At 43.6% G+C, this 24,927-nt stretch overlaps 1 protein-coding gene across 2 annotated transcripts in view; it reads right to left on the bottom strand.

Moving 5' to 3' along the window:
* Positions 1-24,927, bottom strand: part of Sdk1 (sidekick cell adhesion molecule 1) — a 974,090-nt gene that overhangs the window by 588,427 nt on the left and 360,736 nt on the right. For both annotated transcript variants that reach the window (XM_006504712.1, NM_177879.5), the window contains exons 3-4: positions 17,059-17,165; positions 13,920-14,067 (exon numbers count right to left, since the gene is read on the bottom strand). In XM_006504712.1, coding sequence (XP_006504775.1) covers positions 13,920-14,067; positions 17,059-17,165 — 255 coding nt within the window. The remainder of the gene's footprint in view (positions 1-13,919; positions 14,068-17,058; positions 17,166-24,927) is intronic.

The following is a 24,927-nucleotide window of genomic DNA, read 5'->3' as shown; positions in this document are numbered from 1 at the left end:
GGATGATGATCAGAAAAGGGCAGGAGGAGAGGAACAGTGGCTGCATTAAGGCCACATGTGGTGTCAAAGGCTGTGGAGGGTAGGATTTATTTTGTATTAGATGTCTAGAATACACAAATCCACAGAGGAAGAAAGAAAATGAGTGGTGGCCATGGAAGAGAGAAGAGTGGGGATAACTATAAATGGGTCTAGTGCTTTCTTTGGGGGTAACAGAAATGTTTTGATTGTGGCAGGAGTTGCCCAGACCTAGAGACACACTAAAGCCATTGGCTTGAATTGCTGGGCTGGGTGAGTTTTGTGCTAGGCAGCTCTATCAGTTCCATCTTAATAAAGCTGTTATGAAAACATACAGGACTAAGGACCTGGCTCAGTGGGTAAAGTGCTCCTGTGCACATGCAAGGGCCTGAGTGTGGCTCTCTGGAACACATGTAGAAGCCAGACACATATCTGTGATTCCAGAGCTCTTCTGACAAGATGGGAGGTTGAGGCAGGAGAATCCCTAGAAGTTCAAGGGTCAATTAGCCTGATATACAAAATGGCGACCAAGAGAAATCTTGCCTCAAACCAAGTAGAAGGTAAGAACTGACACCTGGCCCTTGACCTCTATATGCAAACCACGACAAGCGTGTGTATGTGTGTGTGTGTGTGTGTGTGTGCACGCACACACACACACACAAAGGAGAAAACAAAGCACCTAAAGACTGGATGAGTTGAGTTGATATGGGATGCCAACCACATCATATGGGGTGTCTGGACCTTGTCAGGGCCTTCTGACAGAAATCTGGAACACCATTATGTTTTCCTACATAAAAGAGAGAGGCTGCTGTGTCAACACTTGAAAGCATACTCTAGGGACACTAGACTACTTCTCTTGATCTTTCCACACACAGAACCTAATACAGAGCTGGCCCACTGAATGATGACCTTGACATCAAGGGCCATCACTTGGAAGCAGACACTACAGCAATTACACCTAACAGTTTGGTCAGCTCTGACTAGAGCAAAGAATGAGCTCTCGGGACAAAATGATCAGAGATTGTGTGGATATGAGACTTTGTAGCTCACAAAAAATCCTTCCATCCACTGTAGGATATGATTATCACATGCAGAAACCAAAGCCTCAGTAGGTTGGCAAGATCCTCTCAGAATTCAAGGGAGTCCTGGCTGTATGTGGTACCATGAAGTCAAAGGCCGAGATGAGCACAGGGCCCTTTTGCTACCTTACTACTCTGATGGGCAAGCTGAGACCGATTTTGTCAGGAGCAGTCACAAAAATTGATCAGAGAGAAGTCGCACACAGCTAAGGTCTCCCCCAGTGCTTCCGTTCACATATTATTTGACTTTAAATCACTTAGCTCCTCTCTCGCCCATGCTGTCATCTGCAAAATTGGTGTGATAAGCCTGGGTCTGCTTTCTTTACTAGCATGCCAGGAAGATTGAGAGCAGCCCGGCAGGAGGATGAGAAGGTCTGTGTCTCCGCATTATTTGCATGGGCTGCATATCACCCAGCCAGTTCTCAGGCATTCACCCTCCTGAGGACAGCCAGTTCTCTCTACCCCTCATCACAGCCTGGGGCCAACAGATGGCCAAATGTGTTCACGCCAGGCTTTCACTGGACTAGTGTGACCCCATTCCATGTATGGAACATAGTCCTCAGAGTGCTCAGGAAGTGATAAAGCAGGGCAGCTGGTTCTTATGGTTGCCCTTCTGGTTCTAATCTAAGATGGTAGCACCTCTTTCCTTCTCCCTTCCAATCTCCTTCCCCTCCCCTCCCAGACTGAAGCTTTCACTTCTAAGATCTTTCCCCACTGGACTCCCATCCTGTGCACAGGATGCCAATAGAAGCAGCTCTTTCAGCTAACCCACTGTGTATACCTTTCATATGCCTTGCTGCCTTCTGTGCCATCTAAGGAACCCTGAACCCCAAAGAGGACCAATTCCCTGGTATGGGACATACATCATATTGTTCTTCTTGAGCTCTGAGTAAAACTGGTAGAATTTAGGTGGTTAGCCAAGGTTTCTGTTCAAAGACCATGGGCTAAGACCAGATGAGGACATCTTTCTCTATGATATAGCATCCTCAAAGATTAAGTTCAGACTGGTTTGGATATGCATAGGAAATGCTCAATAGCCAGAAGCTGTGATGAAGGGTCAATCTTGATCTGGATTCAGCTGAGACAGCTTACAAATTCTTCCCCCATCACTTCCTCTAGCTATCTTCCCTCTGCCAAGGTTGAGGCCCACATACCACCTAGGAAACTTGGACCTTCAAGGTTTAACTTTCCACTGGTGACATAAGCATGATTAGATATTGATGTTCCAAAATGAGACACAGAGTTACCTGCACGTGCATCCCATAATCACCATGCTTCCCTAATTACCTAGCCAATATGAAGACTGGATTGGACTTTCCAAAGACATTGTGTCTGGGATAAAAGGGGAGGGGACAGAACTCCCATAGTCTACATTATAAGGTGCTACAAACCTAGGGTTGAAATTTGATCATGCAGAAAATACCTACAAACAAATATTTCCAAATGAGATTGTGAGGAGCTGACTGGATGCTTGTGTGAATTGTGTGTGGTGGTTTGGATGAGAATTCCTTTCCCAAAGGTTCATATGTTTACATTTTTGGTCCTCAGTTAGTAGAACTGTTTGGAAAGGATTGGGAGGTGGGGCTTTGCTGAAGTAGGTGTGGCCTCTTTGAGGCACATCACTGTGTGGGCTTTGAGATTTTAAAAGCCTATGCCAAGCAGTTTCTCTCTCTGCATGCCAACTGTGGACTAGGCTGTAAAGCTCTCAGCTACTGCTCCAGCACCATGTCTGTCTGTCTGCTTCCTGCCATGATAATCATGGACTACCCTCTAACACTGTAAACAATCCCCCAATTAAATGTTTTCTTTTATAAGAGTTGCCTTGGTCATGTCATGGCATCTCTTCACAGCAGTAACAGCAACTAAGACACTAGTGCTCTGTGTCCCAGTCTTCCTTAGGTTCTTTACTTCTTTTTTTTTTTTTTAAGGCTTATTTATTTTTATTTATATGCATACACTGTAGCTGTCTTCAGGCATTCTCCAGAAGAGGGCATTGGATCTCATTACAGATGGTTGTGAGCCACCATGTGGTTGCTGGGAATTGAACTCAGGACCTCTGGAAGAACAGTCAGTGTTCTTAAAGGGGAGGAGTTTGTTTTGGCTCCCTGTTCAGATTATAGTCTAACATGGTACAAGAAGCCACAGTAGCAAGAGATTGGGGGAGCTTGTCACATCACATCCATAGGCAAGAAGCAGAGAAAGATGAATAAACACTTAGCTCACATCTCCTATTTTATGCATATCAGAAAGCCCCACCCAAGGAGCTATCTCTCCTATAATTAAGAAATTTCTTCCCATAACAAAATAAGATTATACCCCATAGGCTTGCCCAGAGATCCATCACCAAGGAGATTCTAGATTCTATCAGCTTGACAATGAATACTAGCTATCACACATCTGTGGTGGTTTGAATATGCTTGGCCCATGGAAGTGGCACTATTAGGAGATGTGGCCTTGTTGTAGGAAGTATGTCCCCATGGGGCAGGTTTTGAGGGTTCCTAGTGCTCAAGCTGTACCCAGCGCAGAAGAGAGAGCCTCCTCCTGGCTGCCTGGGGAAGATTCTTTCTAGCTGCCTTCCAATCAAGATGTAGAGCTCTCAGCTCCTTCAGCACCATGTCCGCCTGGATACTGCCATGCTGCCATCCTGATAATGCACTGAACCTCTGCCAGCCCCAATTAAATGTTGTCCTCATAAGAGTTGCCATGGTCATGGTATCTCTTTGCAATGAAACCCTAAGACAGAAGTTGCCACCTGCTACTCTTTATTAACTCAAAAAACCAACCAACCAAACAACAACAACAACAAAAAAAAAACCTTGTTCCTGAAAATGAATGCTCACTGCTTAGAATGACCAGTCACTATGGTAAGTTGTTGAGTCTTCAAAGACAAAGGAAAACTTTTCCTTGCCTCAAGGGATTAGAGTTGGCATAAATAAGCAATGATATGTAAGGAGTATACACAAAATAAGACAGCCATAAAGAAGCATTATTTCCTAGAATATACTATCATATGCATTTAAAAGGGTCTCTTGCTTATGATTGTCGGCATGTCAAAACATAATGCAGACACAAATTTAAGAGCTCAAAAAGAGAAAGGTGTGATTCAACTAATACATTCTAGGCTTGGCAACTGGAATTTATTGCTCATTAAAACTGTATTTTAATTATCCTAGTTTTAATTAAAGTATTATGTGGAGTTGGTGAAATGCAATTACGTGCAAGTGACTTAAGATGTATAATAGGCTAATATTTGTAAAGAAATGCATTATTGTCAGTAGATCTGCTCCCGTAAAATGAAGTGGCATTTTACTCCAAATGAAAAATCGCTACATAGAATATTAAACTCTTGTCATTAAAGTTAAACACTACATTGCCAACTCAAACGGAACCAAGCCATTGAAGAGCACCCCTCCCCATGCTGACTGGTTTGCATAGGGATGGCTGCCTGAGTGTGGCCTGCCACATCAGCTGAGCAGGAGCCTCGCCACAAGGAGTCACTAGCACCCTCCATTATTCCCTATGCACCTTGGGATAAGACTGACCTCCCGCTGGAGAATGTGTCCGTCCACTTTGAGGTAGAACCCACAATCTGATCCAACAATGTCTATAAGGCAACCCTCTGCCACACTGTCCGGCAGTCTGTAAGAGAACAAGACTCCTCGGGGCCATCTCAGCCACCTCTCACCACACAAAGCAGGGGCTATCTTAGTCACTTCTCACCACACAGCAGGGGGCCATCTCAGTCACCTCTCACCACACAGCAGGGTTTTAAAGCACAGACCTCAAGAGGCAGGCTGGGTGAGAGCAATACAACCACCCCAGGTGTGACTGCACACAAGCCCAGAACTAGAGAGGATGGAAACAGGAGGACCTAGCAAAGAAACCAATCAACCAAACAAACAAGCAAGAGAACAAAACAGAGACTGACAAAGCAGGACATCCAGCACACATGTATGCATGTCTCTGCATACATCACAGCACACATATACCACACTACATCAAAACAAAATGACCAAGTCCCCTGCCTTGGCTGTACCCACTGTGGATACCTGTTGCTCTCTGAAGCATTCACAATAAAGGGCCCCAAAGTCATCTCAACTTGCTATCCTCACTGCATCGTTACATATGTACTTTAAATGATTATCCATTTTCTAGCTTAGAGACAATATTAAAGGTAAGACAGACATTTCTGATGGCATACTTCCTTCAAGTTCAGTATTCATCCTCACACTTGGTCTTAAGTCTTTGGGCAACGTCATGTCTTTAAGACATCCCCCCTGCCCCTTACCTGTGAAGGCTGCTTGTCACTCCACAGAGCTATCGCATCACAGAGTCAGTTGGCCCCTGGAAGTGTTAGCCCTTGTCTCCTCTGTTACCGTGAGCAGTTTGCTTCTCATAGTGGCTCTATTCCAAATAGGGCTGCTTGTAAGACCTCTGGCTCTGAAGCTCGGCAGCTAACCCAGGCTATGCCCAGGCTGACTCGCATGGCTCCCTCTTGAAGCTTATTTGACATTTTGACTCTGAAGGGCATTCGTTCCGGGAATGATCACTGTGGCGATCTCTCCCAAGGTCACCCTCACTCTCTGTTCCCTCTGGAATTTCCTACACATTGACTGAGCACCCCCACCTTTCTATCTCATACAAGCTCCCTTACACAGTTTCCATAGTTGTATCTCTGCACTTAATCTGAGTGTTTGCCTCAGATTTACCAGAACAATCATCTCTCTCAGCTTAGCTGCATAGAGGCTACTTTTCCACTCCTTCGGTTGACTTTTAAAATAAATGAAAACATTTTGCACTGCAAGGAGTTTGGCTTTTTTTTTTTAATTAGCACATGAAGGGGTGTTCAACATCACTCACCACTGAGGGAGACGAAAATTAAAAGCTCAGTGAGGAGAGAAAAACCACCAATGAGACACCATCAGACATTTCTCAGAATGGACAAAGTAAACCTAAAACGGAAGCAACACTGTACACCAGCAGATTAAGTAAGTCTGCATGTGCTGTGGTGTCAGAGGGGGAGCAGCGAAAGTAACTGTGCACACACCACTGGTGTCAATATGAAATGGAACAGTCAGGCTGCGAGAGAGGCTGCTGTCACCTTAACAACAAAACCAAAAACGGAACACGCAACTAGCTCTGGGGTGTCTGCTCCAGAAAAAGTGAGTCTCCCATTCACAGAAAACCTCATGCAAGAGTGCTCACAGTGGCTGTACTCATAATGGCCCCAATCCGGATACAACCCAGATATCTATCGACAGAGTGTCAATCATACAGAAGCTGGTGTATTCACACAACACTCACACACTACAATAGCAACCCAACCATTCACACCGTGACAATACCATGAAGCAGAAAAATCTCAGCACCTATGGAAAAAAGCTGGGCAAGGCCACAGGAACAACTGTAACCACCTCAGTGCTGGTGGGGGTGGAGGCAGGAAGATTGCTGCAGCTTTGCTAGCTGTCAGCCTAGCTCCATGCTCAGTGCGAGATGCTGGAAATAAGGGAATAAGCAGAGAGTGATAGGATTCACAGCATCCTCCTTGGCTGCTACCCATGTATCCTCACACATGTGCACATACATCAGATACACATATACCATATAAAGGCACATGAACAAAAAGTGGTTAAAATACTAAATTTCATGTTATATAGATTTTGCCACATTCATTTTTTTTCAAAACAAAGGAGTGTTCCTCTTCTAAGGACTTTATATTGGATACATAATGAAATTATTACTTATTTTCAGATTCTGGGGTCTGTAGGATTTCCGTGGGGGTCTCCTCTCTACCTCTGCCTGTTCCTTCCTCATAACTGGCATTTTCGCAAACACATCAAGCTACTCCCTGCATCCGAGCATCCATCCTTTGGGTCTGTGCATGGCTGGTGCTCCTCAGCTGCAGACATCATCCTGAGAGCCAGCACAGCACAGAGTGGGGGACTCTGCGATCCAACAGTGCCAGCGTTGCCTGGCTGTTGGCCTCTGCCCGCCTTCCTTCTCACCAGTAAATTTGGGATAATCGCAGTCCTCACTCACTGGCCGCTGTGAGGATTAAATGACTCATTATAAATAAAACACTTAAAACACTGCCTGGCAACTCCAAAATTGCTAATTATTATTATTATTAAATGTCATATTGAGACTATCATAGAAATTAGGTTGAATGAATGAAGCCAGACACAAAGGATTTCATATTCAATGATTCCATTTATATGAAAGTCTAGAATAAGAAACAATCAGCAGTCTATGGTAATTAGATTAGTTGGGAAGGGGAGCTAGAGGAGAAGGCACGAGGCGCTTGCTCCACTTGAACAGGGGAGAATAAATCGGTGGGCACAGTTGCAAAAATTCACCCACCCATGGGCTGAAAATCTATGTACTTTATATTAGCCAAATTATAACTCAAAAGTGTCTGACATTTATTTGAATAAGTGTGTGTGTGTGTGTGTGTGTGTGTGTGTGTACACAAATGGATGTACATTCATGCATGCATGGTGTGTGTGGACCAACAGACAATTTTTGTTGTGTTTGGTGTAGTTCCTCAAGAGCTGTCTACCTTGCTCTTTGGGTCAGGGTTTCTCACTGGCCTGGAGTTCTCCAAGCAGGCTAGGCTGACCAGTCAGTGACCTCCAGGAGTCTTCCAGTCTCTACCTTCACAGCACAGGGATACAAGCCTTGTTTTTATTTTATGTTTTTAAGGTGCATTCTGGGAATTGAACCCTGGTCCTCATGTTTGCAAAGCAAGCACATAATCAACTGAGGGAATCTCCCCAAATATTAATACTCAATTCCAAGGAGCCCTCTCCCTGGACCAGAGCTCCATTGTCCCTCCTTGGTCAGGGCACCCTTAGCATCCCTTCCTACATGCTGCTCCCACGTGAGAACATTGCCCGCCTTACTAATGGCAGCACGTTTGATGCCTTGCTCTCCTCTTGGCGCTGACCTACCAGACTGGTGCTCAGCATTGGGCAGGTATTCAGTATCTAAGAACTCAGGGAAGGGAAGAGCAGAGCTAAGAGGGAGAGGGGGACAAAGAGAAGGAGAAAGACAGGAGGGAGGTGCAGAGAGAGGCAGTGGGTGTGGCCGTGGGCTCCAGTCTTCCTATCAACACCGCCAAATATAAGCACAGAAAATGGACTTATAAACACTTCCCTTGTACTCTCCTAAGTTTTAAGAACAAGAACCAGTGGGGTAAAGTGGAGAAAAGTAAGTTGCTCAAGACTAGAACCTGGGCTGGCGCCCCCATATTCTAGCCAGCTTGACTCATGCTAAGTAAGGCTCACTTCACAAGTATAGATATGTTCTATAAACAGTCACAAAATGCCCATAAAACATAATATAAAAATTTTTAAAGCACATTATTTTGAAAGCTCGGTTAACTATAAAAATATTATTACAACCAGATCTACTTCATGCGAGCACTGAGTTGTGGCTCCCAACACAAGTGCTAATTTCAACAGATCTTTCTTGGAGCAGCGGAAATGAAATGGTAATAAGTTAATGGATGCCTGAGTATTTAAGCGTGGACAATTATGAGCCCGGCTGTTTGTATGTCACCTGGGATGCTGTTTATTGCCCATACTTCACAGTCCGGATCGTTACTGGCAAGCCGTCTATCGAAAAGCCGGCTGGAGTTTTGAAATATTCAATCTACAAACTTCACATTTCCAGGAGAACATGTGTGGGGATGCCTGTGCTCACACATTCCTGTCAGGTAGACTACAGGATGCAATCTGAGCACAGAAACCCGCAATTAAGCAAAAGAATGGTGCTGTACACACCAAGTTTTTGCATCCTAATCTGATAACTGCCGGCATGAATTACCTCCCGGGGGTAGGAGAAAAGCTGCATGCCGTCCAGATTCACATTTCAAAGCCTGAGAAATAAAAGGAGGGGAAGAAAATAGATCTAAGCCAGGATAACACGGAGGACTTTCTGTTTTCGACTTAGACTACATTAATAAGACAAAGCTGTCTTCAACTCTGACATGAGAAGACAGCAAATTAACTGTTTGGATTCAGTAAATCAAAAGAATAAATTTGCCTGTTTTTTTTTAATATCTTCTCAGATACATAAAACCCATAATCATCTATTCAAATTTCCCAGTGTAGCTTATCCTCCGTGCTTTCAGAACATCATCTGCCTTTCCGAGCTGGTTTTCTATGTCAACAGTCATTGGCTGTGCAGCGTGTTGCTGTTATGCCACTCCCCTCCCTCTGGGGAAGTGGAGATGCCACCTGACATGTCGTGACAACCTCCCATCCATTCAGCCCTCCAGGACTAACGTGCTGCCTTATATATCCGGCTACACAATTATGGAGAGACATGTGCTTTCAGTAGTTATCACCCTGGGGGATGTGGTTACAAAACACCCAAGTAGAAAGGAACTAGAGACTAGAAGGATTAATAGAAGACAGAATTATTGGGGTGCTAATCTTAGTGTCTCCTCTTCTTTTGGGGGTGGTGGTTCAAAACAAGGTTTCTCTCTGTAGCCCTGGCTGCCCTGGAATTTGCTCTGTAGACCAGGCTGGCATTGAACTCACAGAGATCTGTCTGCCTCTGTCTCCTGAGTGCTGGGATGAAAGGCCACCACCACTTGGCGTGTGTCTCCTTTTCTATGAGAGTTCTGACTAAAACCATCAATCTTAAAAGGATGATTTAAGGAGCCTCCCCCCCTGCCCCCCAGCTCTAAACAGGACGACTACAAGATAGTTACAATGAATCCTCTTGGCTATCTTCATTTCCTGTATAACAGGAGAGATGGGTAGCCTCTACTGAAGCTGAGGAAAATGAGATCAAGGTCCCTGGGAAGGCTCAGGTCATGGGTTCTGGAATGGGAGTCTCATGGTTACAGCCTGAGGACAGGTAAAGAAAGGAGCCTCCAGTATTTGGGTGCGAGACAGCACTCAGCTTCAGGTACTAATGGCCATGCTAGTTACAGAGACTCTCTCTGCCCTTCCATCCTTCTTCCTGTCTATATCAATTCTTCATTGTTTTTGCAACATTTCTGTCCATTGCTGTGTGAGCTGTGCATTTATAAGCTCCAGCAATGAAGGCTTTGGTATCCTTGGGCTATCATTAAGCTCTTGGTTTGCCCCATGTTCCCTGGGCCTTGGGCACTTGTTACTTTACAATGCTTTCCTCTGCCATTCTGTGCATACTAAAAGAATATTTTTCTATGCAGAGAGAGAGAGAAAGGAAACCAAAGCTAACCTCTGTGGCCAAGTACCAGCTGATACATTGCAACTCCCAGGCCTTGGCCTACTGCTCCATGTATTTCATAGGTTTGCAAAGAGATTAATAGGCCAAGTTCAACCTAGACCTCCCCACTGACCTTGCATCTAATATATGCAGCTATCTAATCATCGGCTGTGATTGTAACTGTCCAAAAAGAATTGAAGAACCCACTACTCTCAATACACACACATGCACACATATACACAAATATACATACACTTACCCCATCCCCCCCCACTCACACATATAATACTCATATATCCCCACACCTCCCACAAATACTCACTCACACACACACACATACACACACACACACAATCACAAATTCACACACTCTCTCACATACACACAAACTCCCACACATACACATTCAGACACATGCTCACACACACATACACACATATTCATATACCCACAATCACAAATACAACCATGCACAAACTCACATTGCCCCCCTCTTGCACACACACACACACACACACACACACACACACACACACACACTCACAGCCATACAAAGAATACATGCAAACCTGCTTCTCCTAGAAGTAAAATCTTCTGCCTGCTTCTGGAAATAGTAACACCATCCTGCCAGATCTGCCTGGGTTTTTCTCCATCTCTTAAATCCCACATCCAATCCAAAAGAAAATCCTGACTATTCTGTTCTTTCACTATCCTGATATTTGACACTTCTCCCTACCTCTACCCAAACCCACACAAGCCCGTGTTATTTCAAATTGAAAGCTGGGCTTCTAAATAAATGAGCAAAACCACCTGAAGCCATGGGAGCAATGATCAAAAGCAGGAGGCGAGCTCATCAAGTAACTGGAACAGGAGACTCAGCTTGACGAGAGGCGAGCGTGGGCTCTGGAGTCAGAACCAGGCCTCAGTCCTGCTGCGGCGGCCTGTCAGCTGCATGCCCCAGGGTGAGTTAGTATCTCTAAACTTCAGTTCTGATAGCTGTAAGTGGAGCTAATTATAAGTGCCCCAGAAGGCAATTCTGAGGATTACAGAAGATATGTTTCAAGTAGGTCCTCAATAAATAATAGCTGCTAGGATTATTAATAGGCTATTTAACTAATTCTTCAAGTTTGGAAACATTAGGGTTACTGTATCTTTTTAAGAGAAAAAAATCCACTTTGTTAGAAGCCCAAAGGTCAAAATTTAAAGGTCATAAGATAATGTTATAAAGAGAGGGAGGCTTGTAGCTCCCACAGAAAAGGTCTCCAGGAAGGAACCTCATGTGCCAAGGCTGAAAGTCACTGCAAGTTCTTGATCTGTGCTCGGTTTCGTGCTGCACTTTGGGTTGAATTCTCCAGATCTTAGATGCAGCCCTGGAGCAAATTGGATGTCCCCCTAACTCCCTGTGCAGCCACCTGGGTGAGATGTGGAAGTGTCTTAGGAGCAGCGTATCATGGAACGGTGTATAAACTGTTGGGGAATGGCATGCACGCAGTGATTTATGACATCTCACACAGCAGGCACTCAGGAAATGGGGGGCAGTGATGAGGCGGAACATACAAAACTAAAGGACCTTGTAGGAGTGTAAATATTCATAATCAGCCCCGTACACAATGCTGCCAAGGCCGGGGGTTTATCTATAGTTTTATGCTTATAAAGTGACTATTTGTTTGATGGGACACTGCATTAGGACTTTAATCACTCCATCATTTTATCAGCTCATTAGGAATTCAATAGTCTTTAGCATGAATCTGCAAGTGAAAAAAGAAGCCATGAAATTATGAGTTATTTCAATGTAGAAATCAAGAGTTATTTCAACGGACGCCCTGTTGTACTTTGAATGAAGGTTGTCTCACGAGTATAGCCGGCTCACATGGTTGATGTGTGAGCCAACATGGATTTATTTGCTACCAAGCCAATGAAAATGATCCTGATACCATGACCTCCCAGCCCCTGGTATTATGAGCTCCGTGCCTGAGAAGAAGCTTAATGCAGCCTACTTTCCAAATCACACTGCTCTCAGTACCCCAGCAGTCCTCCCACCTTCTCCTGCCTTCCTGTGCTCCTCCCGTGCTCCACACTGGTCCTCCCAGAACATTTATATCACACTGTATCTCAGCTGCTTTCTGCTCAGCAGAATGGTCTCCCACAGCGATGAGATATCGATCATTCCTCTTTGTTTCACCCAGTCCCAAGAGATGTCTGTTATGATTGGAATCAATATGAAGGTGAATATCCAAGAAACTTCAGATACAGAAAAAAGGCTTAGCAGTCATGCCGTTGAAAGGAATTGGTTCTTTTCTTTCTACAAGAATTCTGAAGTATGCTTGTTGCATATATTTCTACTTTCTCCTATTTCTGACTGCCAAAATAGAAACAAGCAGGCCCATGCAGGGTTCAGATGTCAGAGTGGGATAACAGGTCTATTGGGCTTATAGAGGGAGGTCCACGGAGCTCTGCTAAGGAGGAAAGTGGGTATATAGCCCATAGTTAACTCCTACAATTGCATCTGAAACCCGTCCAGCAAATATCTCACACACATCCTTTCCAAACCAAACCGAGAACCTCCTCCCCTCGTGCATTCCTATCTATGAGCAAGCACCTGGCAGCAAATGATTGGCCTTTACCTCAAGCACATAGCACTGTTCCATGATTCTTTTTGAAAATTTTTATTTTTGGAGTTTTTGTTGTTGCAATATCATCTCTCAATTCTACTCCAAGGTGCCCACGTAAGTAATACGTAGCAAGGACTGGGAAGTCAGCTCAGTGAGTAAAGTAACTGCCTCACGAGAGTGAGAACCTGAGTTCAGATCCCTGGGACCAATGCGAAGCTGAGCACAGAAGCATGTGCCTGTAATCCCAGAGATTCTTTCTGAGAGAGGACATGGAGATAACCCATGGGCTAGCCTGGTATACATGGAGGCAAAAAACAGACTCTGTCTCAAACAAGGTGGATGGAGAGGACTGATCCTCTGCTCTCCACACACACTCCCTCAGGATGAAGGAAACACTGTGAGGCCAATGTTCTTCTGAGTCACCAAAAGCTCCAAGTGGAGAAAACTGGCCTGACAGTCAACACAGATCTTGAATGTGAGGCATGCAGGAAGACCTTGAGACAGGCCTTAACCTAAGTGTGATTAGCAATAGATGGGTGAGCCCCTAATTGGACAAAAGGAAATAAAACTGTCATGGAAGAATGAAAGGATAAGGAGAAATAAGCAGTAATTAGCAGTTTATCGTCACGGAAAGCAGTATTGGGTGTGAGGCTCAAGGGAAAGGGGAGGGGGAACCCCACAGCTGTGTAAGTAAACGCCAGGCCTGGGTAAATGAGGCAACACGCAGCTTGGGGGGGGGGGCAGCAGTGAGCTGTATTCAAAACCAGAGAGAATGGGCTCCTGGGTAGAGAGGAGATCTTAGGTTCAGGATGTAACAAGCTGAGAGCAACCGCACAAGGCTCCTTGCTTAAAAGGCTTGAAAACAGGCAAGCCGGTCGGTCGGTCGGTCGGTCGTCAGCAGCTGCTCATAGGGGGGCTTCCAGCCACCGGGTACTTAGCCACCGCTCCCTTACCAAGAGCATGGTACAGGCAAGTGCAATGAACTACATCTGCCTTAGGAGCCACTTACATTCTGCTGCTGGGAATAATCTTGTGTCCTTCTCTAAACCACGTCACTTGAGGTTGGGGGCAGCTGACGATAGGCAGTAAGTTGAGAAGTGCCGCATGCCCTTGAGAAACTGTTTTCCTCTGGTCTGTATCCATGAAGTTCCCCATATCTGGAGAGAAAAATTAGACTTTTTAAGTTCGAGAGCACAATATTTTTTGAGGGGGAGCAGGGGTCAGAGAGGGAAATAGCTATACTTTACAGTGAAGTCGGTGCCGCCACCACGCTTAATAAGGTGATGAGCGAGAGTGAACTGCAGTGCTGACAAGTGCGGATGCCACTGTGAGAGAGAGGCACATTGGCTGAGTGGTGTGCCTCTAAAGCAGCCGCGGGGCCCTCAACAGCAAGGCCACCGGCTGGCCTTTGTCACACTGCAGTAATATAATGGCTGCTCACAGTTGACTGTAACACAAAGAAAAAAATTTGGAAGGCATCCCCGGCCCCATGAAGCAGTTTTTACAGAGCTGCAGTGCAACAACCCTGACACCCTGCAGGTACCCCCCTCCTTGCCTGGGCCTCCTTATTTCAGAGGACACTGTCTCCACTCACAAGGCTTTGGAAGCCAATGTGTCCCAACCCTTAGGGAGCTCACAGAGAATTCCCTTGCCTGCCCTTACACTGAACACATAGCATGGGACAATTATTGTTTTACTGATTAAAACAACTAAAAAAAATGAGGACCCAGACACTAGGCTGTAGATTCAAAAGGCTCCCTTTTAAACCGGGAACCTGAAATATTAAAACAATTTCTATATTGTGATCAAATACGGTTCATGTATACAGATATTTCCACATTATGGTTTTGTGTGTAGTATTGTGTGTGTGTGTTCCCATGAATACGCAAATATATATGTGTGGGGGTGAACAGACACACACGAGTGTGTATGTATGTCCATACAGAGGCCAGAGGATGATCATGTATCTGTCTTGATCAATCTCTACGTGTTGTTTGAGATATTGTCCATCACTGAACTGGAGTTGATAATTGGCTTGATGGGCTGGCCAGCAAGCCCCAGGGATCTTTCTATAACTGCCTACCCAGCGCTATGCTTGGCTCTGGCTTTCTATGTGGGCGCTGCGATCCAAACTGGTTCCTTGTGGTTGTGGAACAGGCACTTTAATGACTGAGTAATCCTTTAACCACTGTATAGTCATCAATTTATCCATCCATCCATCCATCCATCCGTTCATTCATTCCCTCTTTTCCTTTCTTTTTTTCTTTGATGCAGAGTCTCCCTGTGTAACCCTGGCTGGCCTAGAAACCACTATGTAAACTAGAACTTACAGAGATCTGTCTTTTGAATAATGGGATTAAAGGTGTGTGCCAACCACACCTGTCCACCATGTATTATTAACTATGTCTCATTTTTAGATTTTTCTATGAAAGAATGCTATCATATGTAGTGTTATCATTAAGAGCCATTTTCTATGTGACAGGACACACTATGAAAGCACAAATGGAAGAGCTATGTAATACTGGGGGAAACACCCTTGCCTATGTGAATGTAAAGGAAGACCACACACACTGTCAGAATGAGAGGCAGAGGGTGGGACCAAGGGCATATACAACTACATGAAGCCCAAACTTCATAAATATGATGTAGTGCGCTACAATCAATTCCAGGCTCTTAACTTACTCAAATATGGTTTGGGTATTGATCCACATTCTATTTATTATGTTTTCAATTTTTCTATTGAATAAAAAGTTCTGAAGTATTCTGTAGATAAATTTGGCAGTGGCTTCATCTTCAACAAACCAGAAAGATTGGTGCCTCCCTTGAGGCTTAAATAATAGCTAAATGCGTATCATATGGGGACCTCCCTCTGTCATGTCAGTGATTATGATAGGAGAGTGAGATAGTTTCATATTACTATATGCTAATGTAAATCTACGGATCATAAGTGGGGTCAAAATTAGAAACAGCAATCTTGGAACCACCGGAACAGAAGAGACACACTACACTGTGGGCTCAAGCCTGGGACATCATCTAATGTAAAATTTCTGAATGTTCTTTTACTTATTTTTAAACAAGACCTTTTGGTAGTATTTGTAACTACACTGAAGCAGATAGTCCACTGGACAGAGACTCTTCTTCAAAGACTTTCTATCATAGGGAAAGAGCAGTGCATAGGCCAGGTCTCTTGCTCCTAAAGACTTCATGAGAGTTAAGGTCTCTGCCCTTTGATGGTGCCTTCTTTTAAAACTTTTGTTCTTCAAAATGGATCTGCTGAATAAAGAATAGATCACTACAGCATTAATGACGCCCAGGGCATGACTATCAAATCTACTGAGTAGCAAAATTAATTCAAAACAGGGAAGAAGCCAGGAAATCTGACTTCAGTTGGGTTCAACTTTTCATTCTAGACATATTTTAATCCCTATACCTACAAGCCAATGGAGATCGGTTTATACAGAGCACCTGTCTTACTCCTCCTCCTTCCCCTACAGGCTTGGGAAACCCTAAATATTTTCAGTTGGAAAAAAAAGCAATGCCTCACCTGGGTCCCCAAGTTTGGTTTTAGATTTTAAAAATTCTATCTATCTATCTATCTATCTATCTATCTATCTATCTATCTATCTATGTGTTTATATGTGCATTTGTGAGCATGTACCACAAGATGTGTGTAGTCATGGTCATGTGAAGGTCAGAGGTCAACTTGCAGGAATTTGTTTCTCATTTCACCATGTGGATCCTGCAGATGAACTCAAGAGATCATCGGGTTTAATGACAAGGGTCTTTACCTACTGAGATATTTTGCTAGCCCTATTTCCAATTTTAGCCATAAGCCTATATTATTAATTATTTTCATTCATTCATTCATTCATTCATTCATTCATTCATTCATTAATAAGCAGTGTCTCACTGGTTGCTCTATCTGGTATTAAACTCACTATGTAACCAAGAATCATCTTGAACTCCTGATCTTCCTGCCTCTACTGCCCAGTTTGATATTAGAACACAGGGCATTATCCAATTGAATTAACATGCCCAGCCTGCATCCCACATCTCCTTTAGAGGACCCAAGAACAAGTATCAATCCTTCCCACAGCTGCTGCAACTCTGTTCAGCATTTAAGGCCCTTGCTTGCCCCACACACTTACATGCTACTTGAATTTCTGATTTTCTCTGCAAGAGAGCTCCCATCCTGTTCCGCACCACGCAGCGGTAAAACCCGGCGTCCAGCTTCTGCAAAGAGGGGATGATATACCTGCAAAATACCAAAAAGACGTGTCAGTGGTCAAGCCTAGAAAGAGCAAGGGCATTCATTCCATGAGATGCTCAAGTCGTTTGTTTCTTTGGTACTGAAGACATACCCAAGTCCTCCCCGAAAGCTACTACCGAGTTTACTTCACCCATAACCCAAATCTGCAGATTTTTACATGGAGTCAGACCTCAGTCTGTGTCCTGTGTTAGCACAGAGGTGTGCATGAATTAGGTTTTACTATGCTGTTGGGGTTGGAATATGTATGTCATGTGCCCAAAGGCTCACTTGTTTGAACACTTAGTCCCTGATAAGTGGTTCTAGTTTAGAAGGCTGAGCAACCTTTAGAAGATGCAAATTCACTGGAGAAAGCCAGTCACTGGGGAGTCAGGCCTTGAGGTTTTGCAGCAGGCCCTACTTGCTATTTACTCTGCCAATGCAAAGTGACTGCCTCAAGCTCCTGACACCATGCCTTCTCTGTCACGTCAGACTGTATCCCCAGAATTGTAAGCCAAAAGAAACTTCCCCCTGCCTGGGCAGCTTTTTGTCAGGTCTGAGAATGTTAAGCAACTCATGGTCATTGCAATTAAAGAAGACTTGTTAGTGTAAGAAAACAACTTATTCTCATGCTGTGAAATCTCAGAGTTATTATAACTCTTTCACACAAAGCCTGGGTCACTCTGTACCGAAGACCACTGCCACCTTCAGGATGAGCTGTGGTTGTCCTTAGGCAAAGTGGGCTCAGGACCAGGACAGCCCTATCTCCACCCCAGTGCGGATGTCTCTTAGTATAATGAGTGCTCCTCCACTTCTCCTTCTTTCTGTGCCTGACACTGAAAATAACTTTGTCTTCTCAGGTGACAGATGAAGTCTCGGATGTAATCATTTACCTTGAGTTATAACAACTGATTCTAGGTTTCATTCCTGGGACTGTAATAATCACCCCCCCCCCACACACACACACCTCCCTAAAGGCCTCATCAGCAGTTCACAGGTCAGTGAGACACACTGTTTCTATGAAAGTCCTGCTGTGAGCATAACAGCAGTTTCTAAAGTCAGGATGTTTGAAAGCTGTAAGCAAGCTGGGGTGTAGTTAATGACCACTGTTGAGAATCCAACAGCTCTTGAGCCCAGAGCTGAGATGGACCATAGACCATGTTCACAAACAAATTGAGACAAAACTTGGTGTACACCATCAACCTGATGAAGCGCGAATATTCAAAATACATAAGGAATTCCCTAAAACTGAGAAGGCAGAAAATGGAAGAAATCTACAAAAGAAGGAAAATGGCCAAGGGGTTTACAAGAAGGTACTTAACCAACCCCAACCACACTAAGACAGCACCACCCAGCACCTAAGAAACCTAAGAATAAAGAACAAATCAAGCTGAGGAGGCAGAGAAAGGAACAGCCTTGTCCAATGCTGCTGGGCATGTAAATGGAGACACTACTACAGAATATTCTTTGCAAAATGAAAACTGGAACTATTGCAGACATCACTTCTCTGAAAGGGAACTGTGATGGTTTATATATGCTTGGCCAAGGGAGTGGCACTATTAGGTGTAGCCTTCTTGAAGTAGGCATGGCCTTGTTGGATTAGGTGTGATACTGTGGGTGTGGGCTTTAATACCCTTGTCCTAGTTACCTGGAAGCCAGTCTTCTCTTAGCTGCTTTTGGAACAAGATGTAGAACTCTCAGCTCTGCCTGCACCATGCCTGCCTGGATGCTGCCATGCTCCTGCCTTGATGATAATGAACTGAACCTCTGAACCCGTAAGCCAGCCCCAACTAAATGTTGTCCTTATAAGAGTTACTATGGTCATGGAGTCTCTTCACAGTAGTTAAAGCCTAAGATAGGAACTGAAATTAAGGATATGAAAATACTGAAGTCCATGTTCACTGATGGTCCATATCACACAAGCTTTAGAGAAAACCCAAGAATCTGTCAGCACAGGAACAGGTGAAGCACGGTATATGCACAAAAGAAAACACTGTGTAGCTTGAAACCAAGAAAGCCAGGTTTCCCCTAAGGACATGAACGAACCTGGCAGACACTATGCTCACTGAAAGAAGCCAGTCAAAGGAGTAACAGCGTGTAACGGTGACAGCAGAGTAGGCAGAGTGGGGTTGGAGGCCACACCAAAGAAAACCAATTTTTGTTATATAAAGAGAAAAGTCATGCAAGGCATAGAGTACACAGCTAGTAATATGGTATTGAGACCGTCTAGGCATTCTTTTAAAATGTTTTAAATTATGTTTCTCATTAACATGGGTGGGTATGATGTGTGGAGGGTATGCATGCCGCAGTGCACATGTGCAGGTCAAAGGATAACTCTGTGGAATCGATTCTTTCCTTCTACCTTTCCCTGGGCTTCAGTGATTGACTTCAGGCCAAAAAGCTTGCATGGCAAGAACCTTTACCTGCTGAGCCATCTTCCCAGCCCTAATATGTTCTTCTTAGATAACAATACTGCTGAAAGGACACGGTTGCAAGAGATGAAGAGGCACTTGTCGCAGTGATGCGAGGGTAAGTACTTATCTCTAACTCACTGGGTTATGTGCACTACACAAAGACAGCGTGTTATATGCCTACTGTAACATATTAAAGTACATCATGTGGACTGAGGAGATGGCTTAGCATTACAAGTATGAAGACCTGAGTTCACATCCCCAAACCCTACCAGTAAGGCTGTGTATGGTTGCACATACCTATAACACTAATGCTAAGCATGTTGTGCATGCAGGAGGACCTATGGTCACATCCCCAGAACTCCCCAAGAAGGCTGTGGATAGCTGCATTCACCTATAACCCCAGGCTTGATAAGGGCAGAGGCAAGAAGGTTTCTAAGGCTTTCTAGCCACAAACGTCAATCCATAGTCACTGAGAGATCCTATCTCAAGCCATGAGGAGGACATGATAGAGTGACAGAGCAGGACACCTGTGTCATACCCTGGCCTCTGTGTGTACTTGCATTTGTACATACACTAAACTAAATAACGAAAAATGAGATCTATGGGTTGGGGGTATAGCTCAGTGGTGCTCACTTATCAAGTCTAAGGTCCTATCCAAAGGGTTAAGTAAATACAGCATAAAAGTATGTTCACACTGTCACAGGACAGAGCATCGCCATCTCTGAATGAAGAAATAAAGAGTAAGACTTGAGGCTTGGGTCCCTTTTACACTGGGAAGGGGTGGGTCCTAAAGAGGGGGGCTTGATTATACACCAACCCCCTAACATCTGAAAATCACGGTGGAGCGCTCCCTTAACAAGAGTGATGTTCCGGCCGGGGCTGTCTATCTTCTGATTACAAAGGACAGTCAGAACAATCTTGAAACAACTCAGGGAAAAGACAAAGTGTTAGTGGGTTCTATTTGCTCAGTACCAAGTAGACCTAGATACATTGATATTCAACTAATCGTTCATCTTTTTTATTCAAGTATGTCCAATTAGTCACCCAGGAGAAGGAACCCAGAGGAATGATTCTAAGTGAACGAAACCCTTGGACAATGCGGGCAATTCAGCAGTGAGCAAATATTAATCACAGTGAGTCTCCCTCTGATAACCTTGCAGTGGTCCTGTGGCAGGACTCATAAAATCTTTTATGATAAGAAAAAATATTGCTGAGCATTAATCTTAAAAAACTCTGTTCTATTATGAGGAACAGTTCATCCCAAACAAAATTAATTAGTGAAGACAATCAGAATAATACCAAACCGGGCACAAAGAGTCAATGCCGTGTATTTAAATTACAAATCAGACTGGAAGGCTGCATTCTTTGATTGTTGTGTGCTGTGATTACAGGGACGAGGGTTCTGAGAGCAGGTTAAAGCAAAATCAACAGAAGTTCCTTGGAGGAGCTTGAGGACAGGTCATTGCAGCACTGGAAAGCCGCAAGGACGATTTGATCATGGCGACATAACCATGCTTACATAATTGTTACTCATTCTACTTTTTTCCCTTTTTAAGTATCCTGCATAGATGTAAAATTCTTATGAATTTCTACAATAATCTTATATGCTAATGCACAAAAATAGCATTGCTTTCAAACAACAGGAAGAGGCAGATAGCAAACTGAGTATTAGGCATATGCTGCTGTGTGCTGTCTCCGAGGATAATGTCGCACCAGGGGAAAATATACAAAAGCGTTGTGAAGTCCCCCACCTCTTACCGGAATTCCTGCACAAATTATGTTCACCTAACAGATGGGAGTGTTCGTTGTGAGCCCACTGTTTATAAACACACATTTTTAAGCAGGGAACATTTCCTGGCTCATTCTAGGAAGGTATGATAAAATCGTGGTACCATATGTTGCTCAAACACAAGCATCTCTCACTCCTACTCTGGACAACACTGAGCCAGTGTGTGAATGTACAACACCAAGGGGGGGGGGGGTTGGGTAGACCAACACAGCACTCTCCAGGACAACAGAGCACCAGATCCCACCAAGGCCAGGAATGAGAGGGTCATGTCAGCTGGGGACATATACCAGCCATCAATGATACAGCTTAAACCTCCATTAGAACTACCCAAGGCTTTCTCTAGAAAGCATCTTCAGGTCACAAGTCCCTTCCAGTCGGCCCCAGCACCGGGTCACCTTGGGTGCAGAGTCTGCGGACACCCCCAAGGTCCCCAGAGCACTCTTCACAGGATCTTAGGACCTCTGGTGAGTGGAACACAACTTCTGCCAGGAAGCAGGTTAAAACTCCAGCTATCTGGGCACCTTCCCTGCAAGAGGAGAGCTTGCCTGCAGGGAGTGCTCTGATCACTGAAACTCAGGAGACTCTAGTCTCCCAGGTCTGCTGATGGAGACTAACAGAGTCACAAGAGGAACAAGCTCTAACCAGAGACAACTATAACAACTGACTCCAGAGATTACCAGATGGCAAGAGGCAAATGTAAGAATCTTACTAACAGAAGCCAAGACCACTCACCATCATCAGAACGCAGCACTTCCACCTCACCCAGTCCTGGGCACCCCAACACACCTGAAAACCTAGACCCGGATTTAAAAGCATATCTCCTGATGATGGTAGAGGACATAAAGAAGGACTTAATTAACTCACTTAAAGAAATACAGGAGAACACTGCTAAGGAGTTACAAGTCCTTAAAGAAAAACACGAAAACACAACCAAACAGGTAGAAGTCCTTAAAGAAAAACAGGAAAACACATACAAACAGGTGATGGAAATGAACAAAACCATACTAGACCTAAAAAGCAAAGTAGACACAATAAAGAAAACCCAAAATGAGGCAACCCTGAGATAGAAACCCTAGGAAAGAAATCTGGAACCATAGATGCAAGCATCAGCAACAGAATACAAGAGATGGAAGAGAGAATCTCAGGTGCAGAAGATTCCAAGGAGAACATCGGCACAACAATCAAAGAAAATGCAAAATGCAAAAAGATCCTAACTCAAAACATCCAGGAAATCCAGGACGCAATGAAAAGACCAAACCTACTGATAATAGGAATAGATGAGAAAGAAGATGTTCAACTCAAAGGGCCAGCAAATATCTTCAACAAAATAATTGAAGAAAACTTCCCAAACTTAAAGAAAGAGATGCCCATGAACATACAAGAAGCCTACAGAACTCCAAATAGACTGGACCAGAAAAGAAATTCCTCCCGACACATAATAATCAGAACAACAAATGCACTAAATAAAGATAGAATATTAAAAGCAGTAAGGGAAAAAGGTCAAGTAACATATAAAGGCAGGCCTATCAAAATTACACCAGACTTTTCACCAGAGACTATGAAAGCCAGAAGAGCCTGGACAGATGTTATACAGACACTAAGAGAACACAAATGCCAGCCCAGGCTACTATACCCAGCCAAACTCTCAATTACCATAGATGGAGAAACCAAAGTATTCCACGACAAAACCAAATTCACACATTATCTTTCCACGAATCCAGCCCTTCAAAGGATAATAACAGAAAAAAAAAAAAAAAAAAAAAAACAAAAAACAATACAAGGTTGGAAACCACGCCCTAGAAAAAACAAGAAAGTAATCCTTCAACAAACAAAAAGAAGACAGCCACAAGAACAGAATGCCAACTCTAACAACAAAAATAATAGGAAGCAACAATTACTTTTCCTTAATATCTCTTAATAACAATGGACTCAATTCCCCAATAAAAAGACATAGACTAACAGACTGGCTACACAAACAGGACCCAACATTTTGCTGCTTACAGGAGACCCATCTCAGGGAAAAAGACAGACACTACCTCAGAGTGAAAGGCTGGAAAACAATTTTCCAAGCAAATGGTCTAAAGAAACAAACTGGAGGAGCCATTCTAATATCGAATAAAATCGACTTCCAAACCAAAGTTATCAAAAAAGACAAGGAGGGACAATTACCATTCTCAATTACCATAGATGGAGAAACCAAAGTATTCCATGACAAAACCAAATTCACACATTATCTTTCCATGAATCCAGCCCTTCAAAGGATAATAACAGAAAAAAAATACAAGGTTGGAAACCACGCCCTAGAAAAAACAAGAAAGTAATCCTTCAACAAACAAAGTAATCCTTCATACTCATCAAAGGTAAAATCCTCCAAGAGGAACTCTCAATTCTGAATATCTATGCTCCAAATGCAAAGGCAGCCACATTCATTAAAGACACTTTAGTAAAGCTCAAAGCACACATTGCACCTCACAATAATACTGGGAGACTTCAACACACCACTTTCATCAATAGACAGATCGTGGAAACAGAAACTAAACAGGGACACAGAGAAACTACAGAAGTTATGAAACAAATGGATTTAACAGATATCTACAGAATATTTTATCCTAAAACAAAAGGACATACCTTCTTCTCAGCAGCACATGGTACCTTCTCCAAAATTGACCATATAATTGGTCACAAAATAGGCCTCAACAGATACAAAAATATAGAAATTGTCCCATGCATCCTATCAGATCACCATGGACTAAGGCTGATCTTCAATAACACCATAAATAATAGAAAGCCAACATTCACGTGGAAACTGAACAACACCCTTCTCAATGATACCTTGGTCAAGGAAGGAATAAAGAAAGAAATTAAAGACTTTTTAGAGGTTAATGAAAATGAAGACACAACATACCCAAACTTATGGGACACAATGAAAGCATATCTAAGAGGGAAACTCATAGCTCTGAGTGCCTCCAAAAAGAAACTAGAGAGAGCACACATTAGCAGCTTGACAACACACCTAAAAGGTCTAGAAGAAAAGGAAGCAAATTCACCCAAGAGGAGTAGACGGAAGGAAATAATCAAACTCAGGGGCAAAATCAACCAAGTGGAAACAAGAACTATTCAAAGAATCAACCAAACGAGGAGCTGGTTCCTTGAGAAAATCAACAAGATATATAAACCCTTAGCCAGACTCACTAGAGGGCACAGGAACAGCATCCTAATTAACAAAATCAGAAATGAAAAGGGAGACATAACAACAGATCCTGAAGAGATCCAAAACACCATCAGATCCTTTAAGTCAATACTCAACAAAACTGGAAAACCTGGATGAAATGGACAAATTTCTAGACAGATACCAGGTACCAAAGTTAAATCAGGATCAAGTTAATCATCTAAACAGTCCCATATCCCCTAAAGAAATAGAAGCAGTCATTAATAGTCTCCCAACCAAAAAAAAGCCCAGGACCAGATGGGTTCAGTGCAGAGTTCTATCAGACCTTCAAAGAAGATCTAATTCCAGTTCTGCACAAACTATTCCACAAAATAGAAGCAGAAGGTACTCTACCCAATT

The sequence above is a fragment of the Mus musculus genome, chromosome 5, assembly GCF_000001635.26.
Source record: "Mus musculus strain C57BL/6J chromosome 5, GRCm38.p6 C57BL/6J".
NCBI lineage: Eukaryota > Metazoa > Chordata > Mammalia > Rodentia > Muridae > Mus > Mus musculus.
This window is presented reverse-complemented; position numbering and strand designations above follow the sequence as displayed.